Below are 26,056 nucleotides of genomic sequence, written 5' to 3' on the forward strand. Positions count from 1 at the left end.
TCTTATTCTTAATTATTTTTTCTTATTAGGTTATTTTTTGACTATTTGAACATATTTCATTCCATTTTATTTACTGTTTTAACAATTTTTATTTGTTTTAATTTGATTGTTATTTTATAATATCAATCAAGATTAAATATGTATTCTTTAATTATTGATGAGAATTTAAAGTTTTTAAGAATATACTAAAAAGTTATATGATTTATTTTTATAAAATAAGATATATTAATTATATTTCTTAATTGTATTAAATGTCAAATAAAATAAAACGGAAAGAATATTTATTGCGAGGAGGAGGAGGAGGAGGAGGAGGAGGAGGTGTGACACCCTCTACCCCATTATTAATATACAACAAATGTAACAATAAAATATTTCTTTTCTTCTTTTTGGGTAAATAAAATCTTTCATAGTTGACAAATATTTCAAATATCACAAGGTAGAAGATTCACATTCGTAACTCATAAATCATAACTCCAGTGTAGAAATTATAAAAGAAAAGAAGTTAAGATTTTCAATACAATTTAGTGAAAAACAAGAAATCATATATATACAAATAATAATAAAGAAAATATAAATTAACTCCAGTAAAGGTGGCAGTGTCTCCTAGTTAGGGATTAATTTATACTCCCAAATCATATAATAATAAATATAACAAAGATGTACATTTTGGTCTTTTCTCAAGAACGTTCAAAATTACATAAGAAGAGAAAATTAAAGCTTTTAAAACAATAACATCCCTAAAAAAAACAAGCCTAGCTATGCCCGATGTCACATCCTATCAGAGCATGCCCCACTGAAGCCTTAAGCCTTATCACCAACATCCCCATGATGCTGATCATCTGCAACACAATTTAAAACATATACAAAAACAACAAGAGAGTGAGAAACATCTCACTCAGTTTCAGGTGCAGAAATAACTGCTAGATAGCACACACACACACACAACATATATAAGTCACATGTAAACAATACATAAATAGTCAATATCACATATATATACTCATTTATCATGCTTATGATGTCATGGACTCAACTCATAAATGCATGCATGTGGCGCCATACGGAAGATTCACAATTCATCGTTGGTGACCCTAAGGTACACCTGGTTACATCACTGGTGACCCTAAGGTACACCTTGTTAGCATGTTACATCGTGGGTGACCCTAAGGTACACCTTGTTAGTCGTGGGTGACCATAAGGTACACCTTGTTAGCATGTTACATCGTGGGTGACCATAAGGTACACCTTGTTAGTCGTGGGTATGCGGCCTCAGCGGCACACCTGGAGTAATATATGCATATGATGCATGTCATACATTTATAATCTCATTAACTCAACATTTAACTTATTACATAATTTCATTTAGTACATCATGTCATTATTTGTCATAGTATCATAATCATAGTTTGTCTCAATAATCCATTCTTAGGTCTCATGTCATTTGTCCATATTTCACATGGTCATGTCATTAATACTCCTCATAAGGTCCGCATAGGTATTCACAGAGAGCATTCTTGTTCATATTAAAACTCATTTATTATTAACATTAATTTCATACTCATTTATTACTTTCAACAAAGAACAAAGTATAATAAATAGAAAATCGGACAGAACAACGGCACCTTCAACAAAAACAAAGTAGAGTAAATAGAAAATCAAACAGAACAACGACACCTTCAACAAAGAACAAAGTAAAGTAAATAGAAAATCAAACAGAACAACGGCACCTTCAACAAAGAACAAAGTAAAGTAAATAGAAAATCAAACAGAACAACGGCATCTTCAACAAAGAACAAAATAGAGTAAATAGAAAATCAGACAGAACAACGGCAAGGGATTGGGGGCCAATCCGACAAACAACTATCCAACAATTATCCCCACACCCCTGAGCGAGGTTCTCACTCCCCCCCTTACCTGGATAAGCAGAGTTGAAACTTGGGCAGGGCCTCCTCTGGATTCTCTCTTTCTTCCCTCTCTTTCTCTCTTTCTTTCTCTCTCTCTCTCTCTCTCTCTCCTCTTTCTCTCTCTAAGATTATCACTTCTTGCTCGGTATAAAATTTTCACCCCCCCTTGGCCCTATTTATAGGCAAACTGGTGTACCCGGAACGGCCCGTATTGAATTCGGAACGGCCCGTTCCGGATCCTTCGAATTTGTGCAAATTTCTCAACTGGAACGGCCCGTTCCAAAATCGGAACGGCCCGTTCCCAAAAAGCAGAACGGCCCGTTCTAAAACCAGAACGGCTCGTTCTTAATCTCAGCAGAACGGCTCGTTCTCCCTCCGGAACGGCCCGTTCTCCATACCAGAACGGCCCGTTCCAGGCCCGTTCTGGGACTACAAAAATCTCACATTTTCAACATTTGGAACGGCCCGTTTCACTTTTGGAACGGCCCGTTCCAGAACCCAAAATACCCCTATAACTTTATTAAAATTACGAAAATGCCATTAAAATAATAATAATAAAAATTTGGGTGTTACAATTCTCCCCTCCTTTTAGAAATTTCGTCCCCGAAATTTACCTGAAAACAGAAATGGATGAGCTTCTCGCATCTTGCTTTCTAATTCCCATGTAGCACTTTCTTCAATATTTCCTCCCCAAACGACCTTAACCAAAGGGATTTCCTTTCCTCTTAGTTGTTTCACTCTCGTGTCATCAATCCTTAGAGGAACCGTTTCATAAGTAAGATTATCCTTCAACTGAATGTTGTCAGACTCAATGATATGGGAAGGATCATGGACATACTTTCTGAGTTGGGAAACATGAAAGACACTATGGAGATTTGAAAGAGATGGAGGCAAAGCAATTTGATAGGCCACTTCACCGATTCTTTTAAGAATTTGATAAGGACCAATGAAACGTGGAGTAAGCTTACGGGATTTCAGTGCTCTACCTACTCCTGTCCAAGGAGTGACTTTAAGGAATACATGATCACCTTCTTTAAACTTAAGGTCTTTTCTCCTCTTGTCATTATAACTCTTTTGCCTACTCTGAGTTGCTCTCATCTTCTCTTGGATCATCTTAACCTGTTCAGTAGTTTGTTGAACTATCTCAGGTCCTAACATGACATTCTCTCCAGGTTCTGTCCAACATAAAGGTGTTCTACATCTCCTACCATACAGAGCCTCATATGGTGCCATCCCAATACTAGAATGGTAGCTATTATTGTAGGTAAATTCTATCAAAGGTAGGAAACTATCCCAACTACCCCCACGTTCTAAGATGCAAGCCCTCAACAAGTCTTCCAAAGATTGTATGGTTCTCTCAGTTTGGCCATCTGTTTGGGGATGGTAAGCTGAACTCAATCTAAGCTTAGTGCCTAAAGCCTTATGCAAACTCTCCCAAAATCTAGAGGTGAACCTAGGATCTCTATCAGACACAATACTAGTAGGAACTCCATGCAACCTCACGATCTCACTGATGTACAACTTGGTTAACCTCTCCAAAGAGTACCTAATATTAATGGGAATAAAATGGGCAGACTTAGTCAATCTATCCACAATGACCCATATAGCATCCAAGTTCTTCACAGTCTTAGGTAACCCAACTACAAAATCCATAGAGATGCTATCCCACTTCCACACAGGCACATCTAAAGGTTGCATCAAACCTGAAGGTTTTTGGTGTTCTACCTTAGCTTTCTGACATACTAAGCAAGCATACACAAATTCCTCCACTTCCCTCTTCATCTTAGGCCACCAAAACATCTTCTTAAGGTCTTGGTACATCTTAGTGGCTCCTGGATGGATACTAAGGATACTCTTATGACCTTCTTCCAGGATTGCTCTCTTAAGTTCTGACACATTAGGAATACACAACCTATCCTTAAGTCTCAAAACTCCATCCACTCCAATTCTAAACTCACTTTTCACACCTTGATTCAACTTCTCTACCCGACTCAATAAGAAAGGATCCATCTTCTGACCTTCTCTAATCTCATCTATCAAGCTATTAGTCACTCTTAAAGCTCCCAACTTAATACTCTTAGAGGTCAACTCACACCCTAAGCTCATATCCCTAAACTCCTCAATCATTTGCATTTCCCTAATCATCAAGGAAGACATTCTCAAAGATTTTCTACTCAAAGCATCAGCTACAACATTAGCCTTGCCAGGGTGATAATTTAATTGAAAGTCATAATCCTTAAGAAACTCTAACCATCTCCTCTGCCTCATATTCAACTCCTTTTGGTCAAACAAGTACTTAAGGCTTTTATGGTCACTAAAAACCTCAAATCTAGACCCAAACAAGTAATGTCTCCACAACTTGAGCACAAAAACTATTGCAGCTAACTCAAGGTCATGGGTAGGATAGTTTTGCTCATGAATTTTAAGTTGTCTTGAAGCATAGGCTACTACCTTACCCTCTTGCATAAGCACTCCTCCTAAACCCAATTTAGAAGCATCACAAAATACCTCAAAAGTCTTACTAGGATCAGGTAACACTAACACAGGAGCACTAGTTAATCTCCTCTTAAGCTCTTGAAAACTCTCCTGACACCTAGAATCCCACACAAAAGGTTGGTCTTTCTTCGTCAGCTTAGTCAAAGGAAGAGCTAGCCTAGAGAAATTCTCTATGAACCTTCTGTAATAACCAGCTAGTCCTAGGAAACTCCTAATCTCAAATACTGATTTAGGTGTTCTCCACTCTAACACAGCTTCTACCTTAGCAGGATCTACAGCTATTCCACCCTTGGATATCACATGTCCTAGAAAGTTCACACTATCCAACCAAAATTCACATTTTGACAATTTAGCATACAACTGTTTCTCCTTAAGGGTTTGAAGAACGATCCTAAGGTGCTCAACATGCTCTTCCCTAGTCTTGGAATACACTAGGATATCATCTATGAAGACCACTACAAATCTATCCAAGTAAGGGTGAAAGATCCTATTCATGTAGTCCATAAAAACACCAGGTGCATTAGTCACACCAAAAGGCATAACTAAATACTCATAGTGCCCATAGCGGGTTCTAAAGGCAGTCTTAGGAACATCCTCAGTTCTCACTCTAATCTGATGGTATCCTGATCTTAAATCTATCTTACTGAACACACAAGCTCCAACTAGTTGATCCATAAGGTCATCTATCCTAGGCAAAGGATACTTATTCTTAATGGTCACTTTATTCAGTTGCCTATAGTCTACGCACAACCTCATGCTCCCATCTTTCTTCTTAACCAATAAAACAGGCGCTCCCCAAGGCGAAACCCTAGGCCTAATGAATTGTTTTCCTTGTAATTCCTCTATTTGTTTCTTAAGCTCAACTAACTCTGTAGGGGACATCCTATAGGGTGCTATAGATATAGGTGGGGTACCTGGTACTAAGTCTATGCTAAACTCAATCTCTCTCTCAGGTGGTAAACTAGACACATCCTTAGGAAATACTTCTGGAAATTCTCTCACTAAGGGAATCTCATCTAGTTTACTATCAGTCTCAAGTGTTAAAGAAGCTAAGATCATGTACACTCTTTCATTGTCTTTTAAACAAGTTTTAATGTCAGCAGCACTAAGAAATTCCGTACTCTTACATTCACCAAAGGAAATAGATTTCCCAAAGCAGTTTAAAAGGACATGGTGAGAAGATAACCAATCCATGCCAAGAATTACATCTAATTGACTAAGAGGCAAACAAATTAAGTCAACTAGAAACTGCTTATCAGAAACTGTCAAAGGACATTTCAAACACACTAGGGATGTAGTCACAGGACCATTAGTAGGGGTTTCAACAACTAGATCAAAATCTAACAAAGACACAGGCAAATTCAATTTTTGGACACAAGAGACAGAAATAAAGGAATGAGTTGCACCAGAATAAAATAGTACAACAAAAGGAGTCTCAGCTATGAAACAAGTACCTTGTATCAAATTTTCTGACCGAGAAGCTTCAGTACCACTAAGAGCAAATACTCTCCCCACAGTCTTTGGACGCTCAGTTTGCGAACCCGATCCAATAACACGTGTTCTTCGTGGTTCAGGACATTGGGTGCTGATGTGACCCTTGCCACTGCAATTGAAGCAGGTAATCTCCTTGTCAAGATACTCAGACTGATTATGACCAACACGTCCACACTTCCCACATCTTCCTGAAGGAGTGGACACAGACCCTCCAACACTTCCAGTAGCACTAACAGTGGATCCTCTAGTAAACAACTTACTTTTATTAGCAGCAGCTTTACTCCCTTGAAATCTATTAGAAGCGGAGTAAGGCTTACTCCTTCCCGAAGTACTAGAACTCACAGCACGGATAGGACCTCCAACTCCTTTATAAAAAGCAGCACGAGCACGGTTGTCATGATCATAAATGCTGCACTTATTGACCAGAGTGGGAAAGTGATATATCTCCTGATAGTTAATTGCAGTTTTCACTTCAGGACGCAGACCATTTACAAATTTTATGCATTTAGCTCTTTCACCACCCTCACCATGGTAGTGTGTGCAATAACGAACCAAAGCATCAAATTTGGCAGCATACACAGCCACTGTGTCGTTCCCTTGATTCAGCTCAAGGAATTCCATTTCTTTCCGACTTCTCACATCATCCGGGAAATACTTCTCAAGAAAGACCTTCTTGAAGTTGTCCCAATTCAAGTGCACCCCTCCATCAATCATCCTCCGAAGTGCTCCTTCCCACCAAAAGTGAGCATCAGCAGTCAACATGAATGTGGCCAACTTCACCTTCTGAGCGATGGGACAATCCATAACATTGAAAATTTTCTCTATTTCTGTTAGCCAATTCATAGCAGCATCTGGGTCATATCCTCCTTTAAAGGTAGGTGGGTGATTTCGTTGAAATTGCTCCAACCAGTTAGGAGTAACTTCAGTCCTATTGTTATTATTCATAGCTTGTGCTAATGCTTGAAGAGCATCGGCAATCGCACGATCATTTCTACCAGCCATAGTCTAAGAAAATAATACAATCAATAAACATAATCAATCATCATACTAGCATACCAACAAGTTTAACAATCAGTTTAGTCCATCATTCATGTACCAAATAAACATAGTAAATCAAGTAAGCATAGTAAACTCATAACTCACGGTCGATTAGATCGACCTGCTCTGATACCACTAAATGTGACACCCTCTACCCCATTATTAATATACAACAAATGTAACAATAAAATATTTCTTTTCTTCTTTTTGGGTAAATAAAATCTTTCATAGTTGACAAATATTTCAAATATCACAAGGTAGAAGATTCACATTCGTAACTCATAAATCATAACTCCAGTGTAGAAATTATAAAAGAAAAGAAGTTAAGATTTTCAATACAATTTAGTGAAAAACAAGAAATCATATATATACAAATAATAATAAAGGAAATATAAATTAACTCCAGTAAAGGTGGCAGTGCCTCCTAGTTAGGGATTAATTTATACTCCCAAATCATATAATAATAAATATAACAAAGATGTACATTTTGGTCTTTTCTCAAGAACGTTCAAAATTACATAAGAAGAGAAAATTAAAGCTTTTAAAACAATAACATCCCTAAAAAAAACAAGCCTAGCTATGCCCGATGTCACATCCTATCAGAGCATGCCCCACTGAAGCCTTAAGCCTTATCACCAACATCCCCATGATGCTGATCATCTGCAACACAATTTAAAACATATACAAAAACAACAAGGGAGTGAGAAACATCTCACTCAGTTTCAGGTGCAGAAATAACTGCTAGATAGCACACACACACACACAACATATATAAGTCACATGTAAACAATACATAAATAGTCAATATCACATATATATACTCATTTATCATGCTTATGATGTCATGGACTCAACTCATAAATGCATGCATGTGGCGCCATACGGAAGATTCACAATTCATCGTTGGTGACCCTAAGGTACACCTGGTTACATCACTGGTGACCCTAAGGTACACCTTGTTAGCATGTTACATCGTGGGTGACCCTAAGGTACACCTTGTTAGTCGTGGGTGACCATAAGGTACACCTTGTTAGCATGTTACATCGTGGGTGACCATAAGGTACACCTTGTTAGTCGTGGGTATGCGGCCTCAGCGGCACACCTGGAGTAATATATGCATATGATGCATGTCATACATTTATAATCTCATTAACTCAACATTTAACTTATTACATAATTTCATTTAGTACATCATGTCATTATTTGTCATAGTATCATAATCATAGTTTGTCTCAATAATCCATTCTTAGGTCTCATGTCATTTGTCCATATTTCACATGGTCATGTCATTAATACTCCTCATAAGGTCCGCATAGGTATTCACAGAGAGCATTCTTGTTCATATTAAAACTCATTTATTATTAACATTAATTTCATACTCATTTATTACTTTCAACAAAGAACAAAGTATAATAAATAGAAAATCGGACAGAACAACGGCACCTTCAACAAAAACAAAGTAGAGTAAATAGAAAATCAAACAGAACAACGACACCTTCAACAAAGAACAAAGTAAAGTAAATAGAAAATCAAACAGAACAACGGCACCTTCAACAAAGAACAAAGTAAAGTAAATAGAAAATCAAACAGAACAACGGCATCTTCAACAAAGAACAAAATAGAGTAAATAGAAAATCAGACAGAACAACGGCAAGGGATTGGGGGCCAATCCGACAAACAACTATCCAACAATTATCCCCACACCCCTGAGCGAGGTTCTCACTCCCCCCTTACCTGGATAAGCAGAGTTGAAACTTGGGCAGGGCCTCCTCTGGATTCTCTCTTTCTTCCCTCTCTTTCTCTCTTTCTTTCTCTCTCTCTCTCTCTCTCTCTCTCTCTCCTCTTTCTCTCTCTAAGATTATCACTTCTTGCTCGGTATAAAATTTTCACCCCCCTTGGCCCTATTTATAGGCAAACTGGTGTACCCGGAACGGCCCGTATTGAATTCGGAACGGCCCGTTCCGGATCCTTCGAATTTGTGCAAATTTCTCAACTGGAACGGCCCGTTCCAAAATCGGAACGGCCCGTTCCCAAAAAGCAGAACGACCCGTTCCCAAAAAGCAGAACGGCCCGTTCTAAAACCAGAACGGCCCGTTCTTAATCTCAGCAGAACGGCTCGTTCTCCCTCCGGAACGACCCGTTCTGGGACTACAAAAACCTCACATTTTCAACATTTGGAACGGCCCGTTTCACTTTTGGAAAGGCCCGTTCCGGAACCCAAAATACCCCTATAACTTTATTAAAATTACGAAAATGCCATTAAAATAATAATAATAAAAATTTGAGTGTTACAGGAGGAGGAGGAGGAGCATCCAAAGGAGAAGGAATGGGAGGAGGAAGAGCATGCAAAGGAAAAAGGGGGAGCACGTCGAGGAGGGGGAAGGGGAGTAAGAAGAGAAGGAGGAGGGGAGGAAAGGGGAAGGGAAGGAGGAAAAGAGGAGTTTTTAAAAAAAATTTTATCAATTTTATTTTTTCCAAAATATAAGCTAAATAATTATCATGATAACTATTTTTATTTGTTTTAATGTCATTGTTATTTTATAATATCAATCAACATTAAATATGTATTCTTTAATTATTGATGAGAATATAAAGTTTTTTTAGAATATGCTAAGAAGTTACATCATTTATTTTATAAAATAAGATACATTAATTATATTTCTTAAGTGTATCCCTTAAATGTCAAACAAAATAAAACGGAAAGAATACTTATTGCAAGAAGAAGGGGGAGGGGGAGGTGGACTAAGAGGAGGAGGAGGATGAGGAGGGGGAGGGGGAGTAGGAAGAGGAGGGGGAATGGGAGGAGGAGGAAGAGCATGCAAAGGAGGAAAAAGAAGAAAAAGGGGAGGGGAAGCAGGAGGAGGAGGAGCATGCAAAGGAGGAGAAGGAAGAGGAGGGGCAGGGGGAGCAGGCAGAGGAGGAGGAGCATCCAAAGGAGAAGGAAGGGGAGGAAGAAGAGCATGCAAAAGAAAAGGAAGAAGAGGAGAGGGTGAGCAGGCAGAGGAGGGGGAGGGGGATGGGGAGTAGGAAGAGGAGAAGGAGGAGGAGGAGAAAAAGGAAGGGAAGGAGGAAAAAGAGGAGTTTTTTTTTTTTAAATTTTTTTTGTCAATTCTAATTTTTCCTAAAGTGTAAGCTAAATAATTATCATGATAACTATTTTTATTTACATATTTATTTTAATTTAAAAATAAAATAAAAATAATTAATTCATTCTATTAATATTTAATTAATTTTTTTATTATATTTATTAAATAAAATTAAAATTTGACAATGAGAAATTAGTTGTAATTTCAACATGAAAAACACTTATATATTATTTTATAAAATTTGTAGTGAAAAATTTCTTATATATAATAAAATATTTAATCATTTGGATAAAATTTTATATCAACTATAATTTTATTTAATCTTTATCTATAAATTATTAAAATTTTTGTAGTTACTTAGTAAAATCAAATGAAGAGTCAAATAGTTTGTAACCTAGTTCGATGAGTTAGGTTCGAGTTTATTTATGTCACAGACCTTGTCAAACTAAATTAAAAGACCTGCATTTAATTAAAACTTGAATGCCAACCCATTTTAATGGTTCTAGTAAGAATTATTAAGGTTAGCTTGTGGAAGAAATTGGAGTAAAACATGAAGACCTAGTGGAAGAAGTTGTTATCATATTTTAGATTTTTTGGTGCAAATTTGCCTAGGTTAAGGAACATTAATTACCCATTATCAATTAATATGAATTGTCCAATTAACTATTTAAATTATTATATCTCTTCATTACTTTAAAGTCATTTCATTTTTTCATTAATTTTAAATTGATTAAAATATATTTTTAGTTTATATAATTTTATGGACTTTACTTTATAGTTCCTATAGTTTAAAATAAACTTTTTAGTCTCTATATATAGTTTGAAATAAATTTTTTTAGTCCTTATACTTATCTTTTCAATCTTTTTTAGTCCGTATGGTTTAATATAAGCTTATTTAGTCTTTATATTTATAGTTTTTTTAAAAAAAAATTTAGTCTCTATCTTTAATTTTTTTTATAACATTATCTTTTTTGTGTTGATATGATAGAGATATTAATTCGAATTTGTGTGTTTCATATCAAATTTATTTTGTTGAAGTTACTCTAAATTAGGTTTGTCAACGCTTTGTGCTTCCTTTTGCTCTCACTTGCGACACTCTTTATTGAGACACCTTTTTTGTTTACAATCACAAAATTAAAAACCTTTATTATGTTAATCCAAAATAGATGTTATAAAAAATAAATTAACAACAAAGGCTAAAAGGATTAAAAAGTCGTAAGTATAAAAACTAAAAAATATATATCTTAAATTGTAGGGACTAAAATTGATTGAAAAAATATGTATAATATCTAAAAAAAAAGTGTATTTTAAATTATAAGGATTAAAAGATAAAATAATTGAAACTATATCGAGTAAAATTGATTAACATTTCAAATTTAACACTTTATTTATAAAAGCTCACCTAAACAGTTTCCTCCCTTAATCCTCTTTCGATTATTCCTTAACATTTTTATGTGATTCTTAAGTTTAAACTATAGTTCTAAATGTCTATTTTCTAACCCAATAATCGGAGCTCAATTTCATTAATCACATGTAGAGAAATCACATAAATACTGAGATATATTCATACAAGAATTTTTAGAATCAAGCACGACTTACATCCAAACTCTCTTCTTCCAATCTAATCAGTAAAAGTGTTCTATAACATACAATTAACATTTTAAATCACTCAATTTACACATACCCATTAATATCTTTACAAATTATCACAACAAGTTCCCTTAGGATTTCCCATAGGAAACCACGGGAGATCACCCAATTATAATCCAAAACATACAATTAATCATACATTTAAATAATTCATATAATTATAAATGTGTAAAAAGAACAAGTGACCAAACAAAAGCAATTAGACAGAACCCTTCATACATAGACATATAATAGAGATAGGATTAGGGGTCAATCCACTACCCGACATACATCTCATGTCCAAAATGAGACTATTCACTCTCTCTTACTTACAAACTCTAATTCTCCTACAAACTCTAGTTTTCCTTCCCATTCTTTAGAGTGTGTACTAATATGACAAATGAGAAACATAAAAATAAAAGAATTGTTGTAATTCTCCTTTTAAAAACTTAACCCACACTTAATCCTTCGCTAAAAATATTTTAATCATAATTCTTTTTTTCTTTCCACCAAATATTAAAACTTATAAATAAAGAATATATTAATTAAATATATTTCTCCTAGTCCAAATAATTATAACAAAATACAATAATTAATAATTAACTAATATATAATATATAAAATATATATATTTCTTCCAACACAATTATAATTAAAATAAAATTTATAAAATTATAATAAAAACACATTTTTCTCCAAATACTTATTATAACAAAATATCATAAAAATACATATTTATTTAATAATTATTATATAAAACATTTTTTTACAAATATTTATTATTTCATTAAAATACTCATAATTATTAAAAAATATCTAAAATATATTTTATAAAATCCTTTAATTAATCAAAATATTTTTTTTAATAGTTTTAGAAATATTGAAACGTTATAAGAAATGTTTGGGTGAGTTTGTATGAAATAAAATGTTCAATTTGAAATTAATAAAAAAAAAGCTTTACAATAACAAAGAGCTAGATAATAATTAATTTGAGTGGTATGGTAATGGCCTATTAATATTGATCGATAGCGACTAATTAATGCATCTTAAAATGAAGAATATATATATATATATATATTAACATATGTAGTAAAAATTGTTATTGTTATTTTTTACAAGTCAACGTGATTAACTAATTATTAGATAATATTTTTACGGATTCGTTGATATTTTTAAATTTTAAATAATATATTAATAGTAAATAAATATTACTTAATTTTGAAAATTAAATAAAGTAATATTGTTTTTATTTTGAAAATTACATATTGTGGAAGTGCATAGACTTAATTTGTTCCAACTTTCCAACATTATATTTTTATTCTTATGATGACTTAAAATAAACGCACACTTGCAAGCTAAAAGCCTAAAGCAGTAAAACCTCCCCCAAAAACACGGCATAAAGTGACAAAAAAAACCTATGGCACGAGAAGTTTCTGAATTTTGTCTGCTAAGCTTTCTAGTTTAGTAGTTTTCCCAGCATCCAATCTCTTTAGCTAGTTCCTGCTCCTTTTCTGCTACAAGCTTGAAACAAAGATCTCAAGTTTCAAGGAAAACAAAGAAATGAGACTTGGATTTGCTTCTGGGAGCTTCATCCTATGCTCCTTACTTGTCTTTTTGGTAACACCCGCTATGCTTTTTCAATTAAATTAAATCATATCTTTCTTCACTTGAAACTTTCTTTTTATCTCCATATATACAGATCTTGCAACTTAGGTTTCTTCAACTGCTTCTTGAAAAAAAAAATCTTTTTTTTTTGTTATCTTTCTTTTTTCCAAGCAACTTGGTTCATTTGTTTTATTCCTTGTTGATCTGATAATGGCTGTTTTTTCATGAGAAAATTGTCCATGATCCTTTCTCTTGTTTTTTCAATTTATTCATCTTCTTCGTGGATGTCAGATTCTACAAGACAGTGGAGCTAGAAAGATAGCTACAACATCTGAGATAGACATTCATTTGAAGGAAATATCCTATGACTTGCAAAAGCTTGCTACAGTGAGTCTTGTACTTGACAATATTATTCAGCTTGAAGGCTCTGGTATAGAAAAGAATAAGAGGCATGTCCATAAAGATGATGATGAGGATGATGATGATGATGATGAAGAAGAAGAAGAAGAAGAAGAAGAAGAAGAAGACAACGAAAAAGATGATGATGATGATGAGGAGGAGGGGGATGATGATGAACACAGAAAGATCACTGGAAAGGATGTGCATGCTTATAAGCCATCCCATGTGGATCACAATCACATGGACCTTGAACTGAATGTGTTTTTCACCCCAAAAGATTTAAAGGTTGGGAAAATAATGCCAATCTATTTCTCCAAGAAGAATTCTTCAACATCTCCAAAATTTCTGACCAGAGAAGAAGCTGACAAGATTCCTTTCTCATCAAAACACCTACCATCCCTTCTCAAATTCTTCTCCATGTCAAAACACTCTCCCCAAGCCAAGGCCATGAAGTACACACTCAAACAATGTGAATTTGAATCCATGGAAGGAGAGACCAAGTTCTGTGCCACTTCCTTGGAGTCCTTGTTTGACTTTGCACACTACCTGTTTGGTTCAAATGCACAGTTCAAAGTTCTGACCACTGTCCATCTCACAAGCTCCATACCCCTTTTACAAAACTACACAGTCTCAGAAGTGAAAGTGATTTCAGCTACAAACGTGATAGGGTGTCACCCAATGCCTTACCCCTATGCAGTTTTTTACTGCCACAGCCAGCACAGTGACACCAATCTCTATGAAGTCTTGGTAGAAGGTGAGAATGGAGGGAGTGTTCAAGCTGCAGCTATTTGCCACATGGACACCTCTAAGTGGGACCCAGACCACGTGTCCTTTCGTGTGCTCAATGTTGAGCCAGGAACCTCCCCTGTGTGTCATTTCTTCCCTTCTGATAATCTAGTCTGGGTGCCTCTCCATAACTAGATCCATGTTCTTCATCAAAGTTTGTTCGGTTTCTGTAACTGTGCCTGGAATAACCTTAGTTTTAGAATTGGTGTACTAGGAAATGGCTTCTTCATGAAAAACTATGTATCTATGTTAATAAAGATGTTATTTTGTTGTGTCTTTGAATAGAACCTTAAAGTAATTTCTTTTTACCGCTAAAAATTACAATGGCAGTAAAATGTTTAAATTTAAGATTATGCTATTATTTTTTTTTAGATCAACGTACTTTACCATTTATGGAAGAAGCATTAAAGTTGGCCTAACTAACTAGAAAGTATAATATAAGTTAGTATTAATCATATGGGGCAGAGGAAAGACATTCATACACCAATATTGAACAGTCATCAGCTATCAATTAACCAACAGTTCAACACCCACATTCTTCATATATGAACTGCATATATAAGAAGAGGTTCTATCAAGCTGTGTTCAAACTTCAAAGGGTAATAAGGATAGAGAATATGGTTTTGGTAGAACGTGGTTTGTGGCAATATTTTCTCACTTCTGCTTGTAGTAGTTTTACAGGACAGTATCTGTTGCAAGCTGTTGATGTCAGGCAAAATTTTCGCTAGCTTTTTTTGCAGCTTTGTTGTCGCTACATTAAAATCTTAATAAGCATTAGGTAAAGGATCAACTTGTGACATGTAAAGGTGGGATTCTTGTGGTTACGGATATCGAGCCACAATTGAAGATTTCTTTAGTTTTATAATTAAATTTCAGGTCTCAGTAACATTTTATGCAGACTCTCGCTCACTAAGGACCATAAATTACAGACCGTATCACCTACAAAAGTATGTAACAAGTAAAGGTGAGAGATCAAATGCAAATTAAATTAGAATATCAACGTGAACAAGAATCGCATTCGGTATTCATAAACTAAAACAAATATATAAATGGGTAGTGTAGTTAAATGCTACACATGCTTAATCTCCCTTGATCAATGTCTCACGCTCAAATTTTGTGTGAGAAAAAAAAATAGCTAAAAAAAATTACCTCTACCTCTAACATGGACAAAAAAACTAAAAATTATGGCAAATACAATCACCTGGTCGAAATTCAGCAAAATTAAATACTACAAAATATCCCCTGTTCAATTGTAGGCCTTACAGCAATGCATGAACTATCTTTAGCTTGAAATCGGCAATCAACAACATAAAATAAATAAAAGGCAGAAATTGCTGCTTTTTGAATAAGGATGGTTATATGGGCAATACAATACAGTTGATAGATATTGCCATATTTTTTTGTCCACCCGTTGTTGACTTCTCCACAAGGCAGACCAATGCGTCACAATTCAGCTTATATTGACCAGCAGGCGGGGATCTCCAACTAATATCACCCGGGCCCGTGTCTTGGAGCTGACACGACCACACAATCTCCAACAACATAATACTCAAAACATCATTAAAACTTTCTCCCAAGGGTACCACAATAATCTGGAACCAATAATGCCTCCCATCTACTATCTAACCCATCATCTCGTAGATTTGCTAACAGCCACAACATGGTTTCTAAATTAAAGAATTCCTGATGTTTTGCAGTTGGTAACAACTAACAACGAATACCAGACTGCCCTTGCAATAGGACAAAAGTGAAACACGTGTATGGCTCCACCACATCGAGCACAAGAAGCATCATCCCACGTAATATTTAGAGCTTGCTTTAACATCAGTAAGCAAGGCATTAGAAGCAAGTTTCCGAAGGAACAACCTCAAATGCTCAACACCAGATTAATTTAAACAGCATATCCCTCTCCCCTTCAAGCCCATATTCAGCACCAAATAAGTAAAGACAATTATTAGCATCCACAACAACCTGTATCATGTGGAATGTGACACCCTTACTACCCCAACATGTATATTGTAATAAATCTTTTCAGTTACAGTAAAAGGGTTCACATAAGAAACTTCAACAATTACACTAATTGAAATATCAAACATAAAACACAAGATTCTTTACAAATTGTTTTCAAAATAATATTACAGTACCAAATTCACATAAATATTTCATCCTAAAAATCCTTTGCCCCGATGTCACAATATCAGAGCATTTCCCAAAATAAAACAGTTGGCATTCTAAATGCCACTCGTAGCCGGATCTTCTCCACCTAAAATATCCACAATTTATACGGTGAGAAAAGAAGATATCTATATGCAAAGTACATCCAAACACACCATGTTAAAATCTCATCATATTTCTTTATTTAATAAATTATTTACGATCATGTATCATAGTTTATCAATTCATCATAATCCACTTAGATTTTATAATTAACAAAATCATTTATACCTTTTCTCATTCACATCATTAAAACAATTATTTCACCATTCATAACTCATGTCAATCTCAACATCATCAATAATTCATGCTAATCTCAACAATTAACACTATGCCAAGACCTCGCCACATCTGACACAAGTGATACGGGTTAATTGCCTCACTCAACCCACACCAGACCAGGGTCATGCCCTCCCTGTAGCATCACTTACCCAGGGGCCATGCCATCCCTAATCATTTGGTGTGAGGAAACACAATCACATTACAATCAATACAATCTCTTGCAATTAACCCTATGCCAGGGCTGCCATAAACGACATAAATGGTGGTGTTAACTGTCTTACTCATCCCACACCATGCTAGGGTCACGCCCTCCCTGTAGCACCACTTACCCAGGGGCCGTGCCGTCCCTAGTCATCGATGTGAGACACCACAATCACAATCAAAATCACATTCATACATCCTTTCATCTTATAACTCAAATTCATATCACGTACGCAATTCCATATCACATAGATAACAGATAAGCTCAATATAATAGGGTTTACATACCCCTCAAGCAATTCACATCAATATCATTAATTCTTAACAAGTAATATAACAATAACTTTCATTAATATAATAATCAATAGAATAATTAATATAAACAGTAAAACCCCTCATTATTCCAAAATCTAGCTCACCGTATTTTCCTTACAATTCATTCTTCTTCACAGATCATCATTCCTACACTTAGGCATATTTATAAACCTCAACACAGATAATTTTTAATAGAACCAATAATTCTCCAAATCAAATAATTGTAAAATCAATCATAATCATAAGGAATTCTTCCTCTACCCAATTCCCTCATGTACTATACATATAAATAATCTCCTTTTCCCCCGTACCTGGATAAATAGGAACTCAGGCAGAACCTCCTCCTCTTTTTCTTAAACCGGACCGGAACTAGAGTAGAACCTCCTCTATCTTCCTCCTCCTTTCTCTCCTTAGGCAGAACCTCCTCTACTGGATTCTTCTTCTTCTCTCTCCCCTTTTCCTTCCCCTCCTCTCTCTCTTTCTCCCTTTCTCTCTCTTCTTTCTCTCTCTAGGACCTCTTCTCCAAGTTATGAATTTCCAAATACCCTAGGGCCCTATTTATAGGCATTCTGATGCACCCGGAACGGCCCGTACTGAATTCGGAACGGCCCGTTCCGGAACCTTCGAATCTGTGCAAATTTTTGAACTGGAACGGCCCGTTCTAAAACCAGAACGGCCTGTTCCAAAACCCAGCAGAGCGACCCGTTCTCCTTCCGGAACGGCCCGTTCTGCAAGGAGAACGCCCCGTTCTCCTTTGGAGAACAGCCCGTTCCAGACCCGTTCCGAAACTTAAAATTTAGCCACTTTCTTTATTTCAGAACGGCCCGTTTCACTTTTGAAACGGCCCGTTCCGGGCACGAATTGGGCCTAAGGCCCAGCGAAAAATGGGCTGTTACATGGAACAGTCTCTCAATACATAGGACAAACAGATATGGAGAGTAGGGTCTCCTTGTCTAACTCGTCTCTTAGGTCTGAATTCGTGAAGAGCCTCTCCAGTCTCCATTCCATAGCATGCACATCCTCGGGGATGGAATTCCCATACAACTCCAAACCATATCAATAAAATTTCCCATGCACCCAACATATCCATAAAACTATCACGAATAAATCATCATTTAAGTCAATATATCCATCAAATATCATGAATAAATGACCATTTATGTCTTCTCTAAATCAATTTTAATACCCATTTCACCTTTAGCTCCTCTCTTAAGTCTCATGGAATAGAAAACTCTCGACAATAATAATCCTCTACTCTGACAGTGAAGTATAAATGTAGATATTTTTTCATAAAAGGTTGATGAATACGAGCATGAGTAATCATTCCATTGATCCACCAAGTTTAATACATTTATTATTACTTTTTATTTCACTTTATTATATATTTATTAATTACACTTAATATTAATATTTTTTATTTATAGAAATTATAATTACAATAATAAGGTTTCAACTTAAAATCTTGTTTTTGTCACTTCAACTTCTCAGTGTTGATATTAGTGGCTTATATTAATATTTTAATTTAGTTTCGTATATTTGGATTTAGTTGAACTTTGATTTTAATCTTGGTTGAATTCCATATTTTAATGTTTTATTTATATTTTTTTCTCCTTGTTTAGGTTATAATTTTGGCTCTAAATTGTGATCGAGGGGATCATGGTGTCTATGAAAGAATAAAAAACAATATTTTCATGAAGAAGTCGTGTCCTAATTTGGTTTGGATCATGGAAGAATTTGAACTTAAATAGGAAGACATTGTCCTAGTCACAGGTGCGATATTTTGAACATAAATAAGTTCAGGGTCGAAATGACATAAGATTGACGCAAAAGTTTTAAGGATATATCTAACAAAATTTTATGAAGGTAATGAAAACAGTTCAACTATTTGAAGGATCAAATAAATCAAGACGTAGTAACCATGTTTTTTAACTCAGCTAATCTTATGGAATTAATTTGTAATTGGATTTAGGGATGACAAATAAATTTGTACCCGTAAATAATATCTGAACTCACCCTGACTTTGACAGGGAATACCCGGTTTAGCCGAGTACGAGTACGGGTAAAACCCGATATATTAAATCGGGTACAGGTACGGGTATATACATACCTGCCCAGTATCCGTCCTCACACTCATCCCTGTTCTCTCTTCATCCCCGGTTTAATACCCACCTCCAATTTAATTGTGTTAAAGAATTTTACTATTTTATTTTGTGTAATTATTTATTATAATATGAAATATTTATAGTTGTTTAATTATTAAAAAATTTCTTGATTAAAATATGAGATAGAGAAATAACCTAATTATAATTATAATATAATAAAAAATAATTTAAAAATATTGTGTATTATTTTTACAAAAAAAAAAAAAAATTACGGATACAAGTACAAGAACAGGTATACCTGATACCAACGGGAACGAAAATGAGGATAAAAATTATATACACGACAGGTATGAATATGAGTACGAGGATGAGTTTGAACCGCAGGGACGGATACAAATATAATAAAACTCATGCTCAACCCGCTTCATTGTCATCTCTAATTAAATTAGTTACATCAAGTGAGCCTACATATTAGGCTTAAGGTTCAGTCAAACTGTGGGAATCGTTTCTAATTATGTCCCTAGATTGAGTTTTTATTTCTCACCCTCATTGCCCACATATTTTTGTTTCTTACTTTTTCTTTTCTTAGATTTGTTTTTCTTCAATGGTGATGGGTAAAATTTTATTCTTTTTAATTAAAATCACTTCAATCAACATAGTGTCGGATAGTATCCCAAGATTATAAGTTGTAACCTTTGGTGAGAAGACATTGAAGAAAAATAACGAAAATTACTCTCATAAAAAATTCATGTATAAAAATTCTTGTTTGAGATTATTATTTTAATTTAATATATAAAATTATTATTTATTTTTTAAACAGTATTAAATCTGATAAAAATATTATATTTATTAATATAATAATTTAATTAGATTTAATGTTATTTAAAAAAAAACAATAATAATAATCTTAAATAATATATAATTTTAAAAATAAAATAATCTTAAATAAAATTAGAGACTAAAAGTGATTACAAAATAAAATGATAATCAATAATAATAATCATTTTATTTTATAAATCTTAATAAATCTTTTATCAATAACTAAAGGATCGAAGTACTTCATACTTCTAACAGTTATAAAGGCGATACTTTATTTATATATATATATATATATATATATATATATATTTAATTACTTACCTATAAGAAATTATTACATAATCAAATGAACAAAAAAGTTCAAAAAATTAAAAACGAAAATAATTATTTCAAAATCTATTCCTTTTATTAATAGATATAAATAATTATTATTTTATTCTGTAAACATTTTTTTATCACTAATTTTATTTAAAATTATTTTATTTTTTTAATTATATATTATATCACTTGATTTACATTTTGTAATCTCTATCATGTTTATATTTTATTTTGTATTATATTTAAACAAAATATATAAACTTACGATACACAATATAATTATATATTAAGACTAGCTGTTATTATTCAAATATTTACTTTTAGTGTCTTATTTAAGTTAAAAGAGTAAATATATTAAAATGATAAAAAAAATTATATAAAAAATGTTAATGCTTATATTAAAAGAGATAGGTATTTACATTATAGCAAGGTCACCGAATCTTTATACGATATATTTTTTTATTTATCAAAATTACTATCAAAATAATTGAATTCTAATATAATTTTTTTTTACATACTATCTAACTTTATCACTAGACCTTAAGAGTTCTTATATAATATATTATTAGTATTTTATTTTGTGTATTTCACATGTTAAATATTTATATTATATAATTAAATTTTATAATAAATTATATATATAAATAAATATTATATTACAATATATATATATATATAATATTTAAAATATACAGAAATAAATATTTTTAAAGATATAAATTATATTTTAAATTTAAGATAAATAATTTATATTATATCACAAAATTATTTTTAATTATTAATATTTTATTTTAAAATATTAAAACTTAAATAAAAAATAAATATGATAAATAAAAAAGTAAATTAGATAAAAAATTAAAATAATTTCTAAAATCACTTAAAAGTAACAATCTTTAAAAACGATCTCGCACAAAATAATGTCATTTACATTTAATTTATAAATTAAGGCTGATTTAGAATATAAATGTAAATACTACATATCAATTTATGACATATTGACGTACGGTCTTGTGGCGTATATTTTGTAAGAAAATTCAATAACTTTGTGGCGGTTTAAAACTCCCACAAAATTCATTTTAATATTACCTGCCTTACAGTTTTCTTTCGGTTTGAAACTGCCACAAAATTCATCCTGATTTAACACTTCCAGCGGTTTTAAACCGCCACAAAATTCCATTTTTTTTTTCACTTTTCTCATATTTTCCGTTAAACCACATAACATAATTTTTTTATTTACTTATAGTTAAATATTATTTTTTGAAAATAAAAAACATTATTAAAACAACTTTTTACTGTCATAATCATTGGGAAAGAAAATAAATAGATGTTACAATAGTTAAATCAATCATAACATGATATATTAACACACATTATCATTAGCAAAAAAGATTTAATCTCAAAGACTAATTTATATAACAAAATATTAATAAAGAAAATTAAAATCAATGATTAGTCTGGTCAATCAATGATGCCTATTAGTTTAGCAAAAACATTTACCTATATGTTCAACATTGTCAAATGAATGAAGTGCATCTTAAGCACAAAGAGTACAAACAACGATATGCATTTGCAAGACCAGGTATATAATATATGTGTCAACAATAATGATGAAAGAACTTACCTCAGTATCATCAGATTCTCCATCTCCAGCAGCACCAAAGCTATCAATATTCACAAGAATTTATATGCGTAGATTAGCTCTGAAAAATGAAGAATTTGGAGGGGCTTTATGGCTTGGCTTGAAAGTGGATGAACGTGTAACATTTTCTACATGCCCACACTTAAAGTACAAGGAAAAATAGTTTTGTAGTATTTTGCTTTACTCATCAACCAATTACAAAAGTCACAAGTAATAGTCACCGTTGCACTATCTCCACTTTGCCGCCCTGAAAGAGAAGTGAATGACATATAATCCAAGTCTTTGTGCATATTCCACTCTATCTAAAATTGCACTAGCATATAGGCATAATATTAATACCATGTGATACATAAAAAGATGGAAAAAATATTTTCTATTTTTGGAAGCTGTCAGTTTGTTACACCAAACAAGGGAACACAAATGCCGACCCTCATTTCCTTGCCATGCTCACCAAAAACTCCTCGCAAAATAAACCTTTCCTTTAGATTGTTTTTTGATAACTTAATATTTTGATTTGCCTTGATATGATGTCACAAGATATGCTGAAATTTCTCTCTACTTAAGATATGATGCCATGGAATGGCTTCCTTAATGATTATTTTTTGATAATATTAAGCATACATTGTTTTGGCTCAAAAAGTTGCCTTAGAAAATGGAACTTGCATTTACCTAGCATATGCGTATGTTATTTACAGTTTAACAAGCATTTGGTGCTGCGGAGCATTATAAGAATATAGTCTTTTGAATTTAGTCTTTTAGTCAAGAAGGACTTCAGAAGGTTTCTCAACTGCAAATAAAAAATATATTTCTTTAGTAAAAAAATCTTAAAAACACTTATAAACTTATATAAACTAATAGTATATGCTATTACCTTCACTAATAGTAAATGCGAAAAATAGTCTCAAAATATATCTTTGGAATAAACTAGGCCTTTTGACATATATTTCATCCTTCTTAAACTCCTTCAAAACCATGTAAACTATTAGTAACAATTAAAATATGATGATGAATTTGTCCAAAAGTGTCCATATACAGTTGCGAATATTAAATAATAAATACTATCTTAACTCCGATAAGAATTATCGGTCTATCTGACTCGAAAAGAGATCCCAAAAAATGTAATTCATCTTTTTAAGAAAAAAAATAGATCATCTAAAAATATAGAAGGCATTTACAAGCTGTCTACTGCAAAATTTCCTGGTAAGCAATAAATTAACAGACATGAAACAACATAAAGTCATCTCAGAGAGATCAATTTACCAGAATTAAAATTGGAGTGCAGCAACGTGAAGAAATGATAAATGAACTGTCACGATGCCAAATTTGCTGCAGAACAGGTGAATATTGCTATCTTGTTCGAACGTATACAACAATTGAAGCTTGAAGATCACGATCAACCTTGAAGTGAGCATTAAAAAATCTTTTTTCCTGTTGTTGAATCCCAATGTTAGAAAATAGAGGACAAATTGCCGGTATTAACATCAGAAAACCGTGTAATAATTAACTTTGGGAAGTCTTATTAATTACCTCTCTATAATCAAATGAAATTAAAAGGTTCCTCAATTTTTGTTCTTCTGAATCAAATAAAACAATGTGGCTGGGCAGAGACATGTTTTTTGCATATTCAGACACAAAAGGAACAGGGTCCATCAAGAAACGGTCAGACTCATAAGGAACTCCTTTCTCTTCACTGTTGAACATGATTCATTAACATGAATTATGAACTTATTGAAGTCCCATTTAAGATTAGAAGCTATAGCAGAATTGTGTATTCCAAACCTTGGCGTGCAGTCCAGAAATTGCATTGACAGGTTATGATGCAGCATTGAATAGTAGGGAGTGGCATGGCATGGCGTTAGGAATAGGATGCTTTTCAATTTCCCATGAAGAGTGAAAGGGGAATGCACAGAAAGAGAAAATGGAATAATCAGAAGAAAGAGAGATTATCAGAGAGAATTGAGGCAAAAACTATCATTGTTGTCTTATTCCATCATCATTTCTGCCTATAAAGTGCCATACGCACTACATGCAACATAAAAAAGGAATCAACGTTTGTTAGTCGTGCTCCTATATTGCCTAACTGCTCCTTGCAAGGTTGCCACGTGGTTAATTGGTTACGTAGTCTTTGAGCCAAAAGGGTTTGTTCCTAATTCTCTGGGTTCTGGTACCGGTTTCTAGGCTTTCTTGTGCATGCTGATTTTCTATGCTGGGCTCCACGTTTGTGGTATCAGTAATGGGCCTAACAAAGAGCTTCTCTAGCAAGGTGGTTCATGACATCCTCAGGTCCTCTGTTAGAAAATAAAGAATATATTAAATATTTATTCTAGGTTCTTACAGAAGTTTTTTTTGCTCAACTCTTGATATAAAAAGGACTGGAGATAATAATATATAAACACATCAAATCAGAACAAAACAATAACAAGAAAATTAATAATTTCTATATCCTAAATTGCAAGTGTATAATAGCAAGGCCCGTCAACTCCAAGTAAAAGAGGGAGAGTGAGAGAGAGAGCTGATGAATCAAACTCATATACAAAGCCATTGGAATATTGGTAGCCAGCAAAAATAAGATAGCAAATCCCATCTTGGGAGGACATCCAGTATGTTTTTTTTAAGATTCTTTTCCCTTATACTCTGCATAACCAGGATCTTTTATCACAGCCAAAGAATAACCAGAAAACATCAGAGCTATGGGAAGAACTGGCAAGACAAACCTGTATCTCACAGTAAGTATTATCATAAATCAAGTTTAAGTCGGTAGACCTGGTATATGTTAATATGCATATGTAAATTTTTCAGATTGAAACACCTGAATTCCTTGTGACCCAATAAACTGTAGAAACCCAAAACCCATGCAAGAAGGCCAGAAAGCTTCCATTGTTTGGAATAAATGATACCAGCCATAAAAAATGGTAAGTGAGAGAAGATCATGACTGGAAACCTCTGAGTGAAGTACCAGTGCCACTTGTGAGTTCCATAATAATCTCCTCCCGCGGAAAGAAAATTGAATTTTAGAAAACTAATTGGCACAAGAATCCATGTTCCATACATGAAACGATCTAATAAGAAGGTAAGTCCAACTGTCCAAGCACCAGGATCCTGATGGAGTGAGCCAAAGTGTTAATAAATATGGTCTTCGGTGAGAAGGGAAACAGGAAAAGAAAAATCACACAGGATGATATGTGATTCTCTAAAAGCAAAATTACTAAACAACACTGTATTTTCATAAATAAATCACAAAATGGTGGGAACTTTCAGGAAAGGAGTGGTCCAATGTTATCCTGTAAGTAAAAGTCATACAGAATTTATAAGGTTAGTTCTAATGGGCACTTGGAATGGAGCTAAGGATAATGCTAGAGTCAGATAACAACCGAATTCATTTTTGAATAGAAATATATTTCTTGTTACTTATTTAATTAGAAGCAAGTGATTTTGAGAATTAATAATGGTTTGAATAAAATTTAATTTAGGCTAAAAACCTAACATGTTAAATTAATGTTTTTAGTAAGTGCAATAAAATAAATCTCATGGCATATTTATATGCTATAATAAAAAAACTCACTTTCAAAATAAATCCTAATTATATGGATCCACAAGGAAAATAACACAAAATTTACGCATCCTTTCCCAATTGCCATGAAGCTCTCCATGTATATAGACTGAAACGTTAGGACTTAAACTGTAAAGTCAGAAAGTAGTAAATGATTATTGGAGAAGTAGTAATAAAGC

At 33.4% G+C, this 26,056-nt stretch overlaps 2 protein-coding genes across 3 annotated transcripts; one reads left to right on the forward strand and one right to left on the reverse strand.

The window, feature by feature from the left end:
* Positions 1-13,003: 13,003 nt before the first annotated feature.
* Positions 13,004-14,713, forward strand: LOC109792334 (BURP domain-containing protein BNM2A). Its single transcript, XM_020351738.3, has 2 exons — positions 13,004-13,264; positions 13,544-14,713. The coding sequence occupies exons 1-2, from the start codon at positions 13,208-13,210 to the stop codon at positions 14,570-14,572; spliced, it is 1,086 nt and encodes a 361-aa protein (XP_020207327.2). The 5' UTR covers positions 13,004-13,207; the 3' UTR covers positions 14,573-14,713.
* LOC109792337 (mannosyltransferase APTG1-like) lies at positions 13,543-25,838 on the reverse strand. 2 transcript variants are annotated; one of them, XR_014433592.1, is made up of 6 exons: positions 25,137-25,838; positions 24,107-25,041; positions 23,855-24,017; positions 23,588-23,755; positions 22,310-22,574; positions 13,543-16,408 (listed from the first exon to the last, which is right to left on the reverse strand). XR_014433592.1 is itself a non-coding variant. In XM_083073894.1 (6 exons), exons 2-4 carry the CDS (start codon positions 24,151-24,153, stop codon positions 23,675-23,677), a joined length of 291 nt encoding a protein of 96 aa, XP_082930020.1. In that variant the 5' UTR covers positions 24,154-25,041; positions 25,137-25,615; the 3' UTR covers positions 13,543-16,700; positions 22,310-22,574; positions 23,588-23,674. The 2 variants fall into 2 exon arrangements, 1 of the variants encoding a protein (XP_082930020.1); XM_083073894.1 differs by having other exon boundaries at positions 13,543-16,700; positions 25,137-25,615.
* Positions 25,839-26,056: the final 218 nt, after the last annotated feature.

The sequence above is a fragment of the Cajanus cajan genome, chromosome 4 (genome assembly GCF_000230855.2).
Source record: "Cajanus cajan strain Asha chromosome 4, NIPB_CcT2T_4, whole genome shotgun sequence".
In the NCBI taxonomy this organism is placed as follows: Eukaryota; Viridiplantae; Streptophyta; class Magnoliopsida; order Fabales; family Fabaceae; genus Cajanus; species Cajanus cajan.

Bases quoted from the DNA above. Each gene is read 5' to 3' on its own strand.
- LOC109792337 (XM_083073894.1), bottom strand. From the start codon at position 24,153: ATGCTGCATCATAACCTGTCAATGCAATTTCTGGACTGCACGCCAAG. The intron at 24,018-24,106 runs GTTTGGAATACA...CATGTTCAACAG, and splicing joins TTTCTGGACTGCACGCCAAG to TGAAGAGAAAGGAGTTCCTT. The intron at 23,756-23,854 runs GTAATTAATAAG...ATTCAACAACAG, and splicing joins TTTCATTTGATTATAGAGAG to GAAAAAAGATTTTTTAATGC.
- LOC109792334 (XM_020351738.3), top strand. From the start codon at position 13,208: ATGAGACTTGGATTTGCTTCTGGGAGCTTCATCCTATGCTCCTTACTT. The intron at 13,265-13,543 runs GTAACACCCGCT...CGTGGATGTCAG, and splicing joins GCTCCTTACTTGTCTTTTTG to ATTCTACAAGACAGTGGAGC.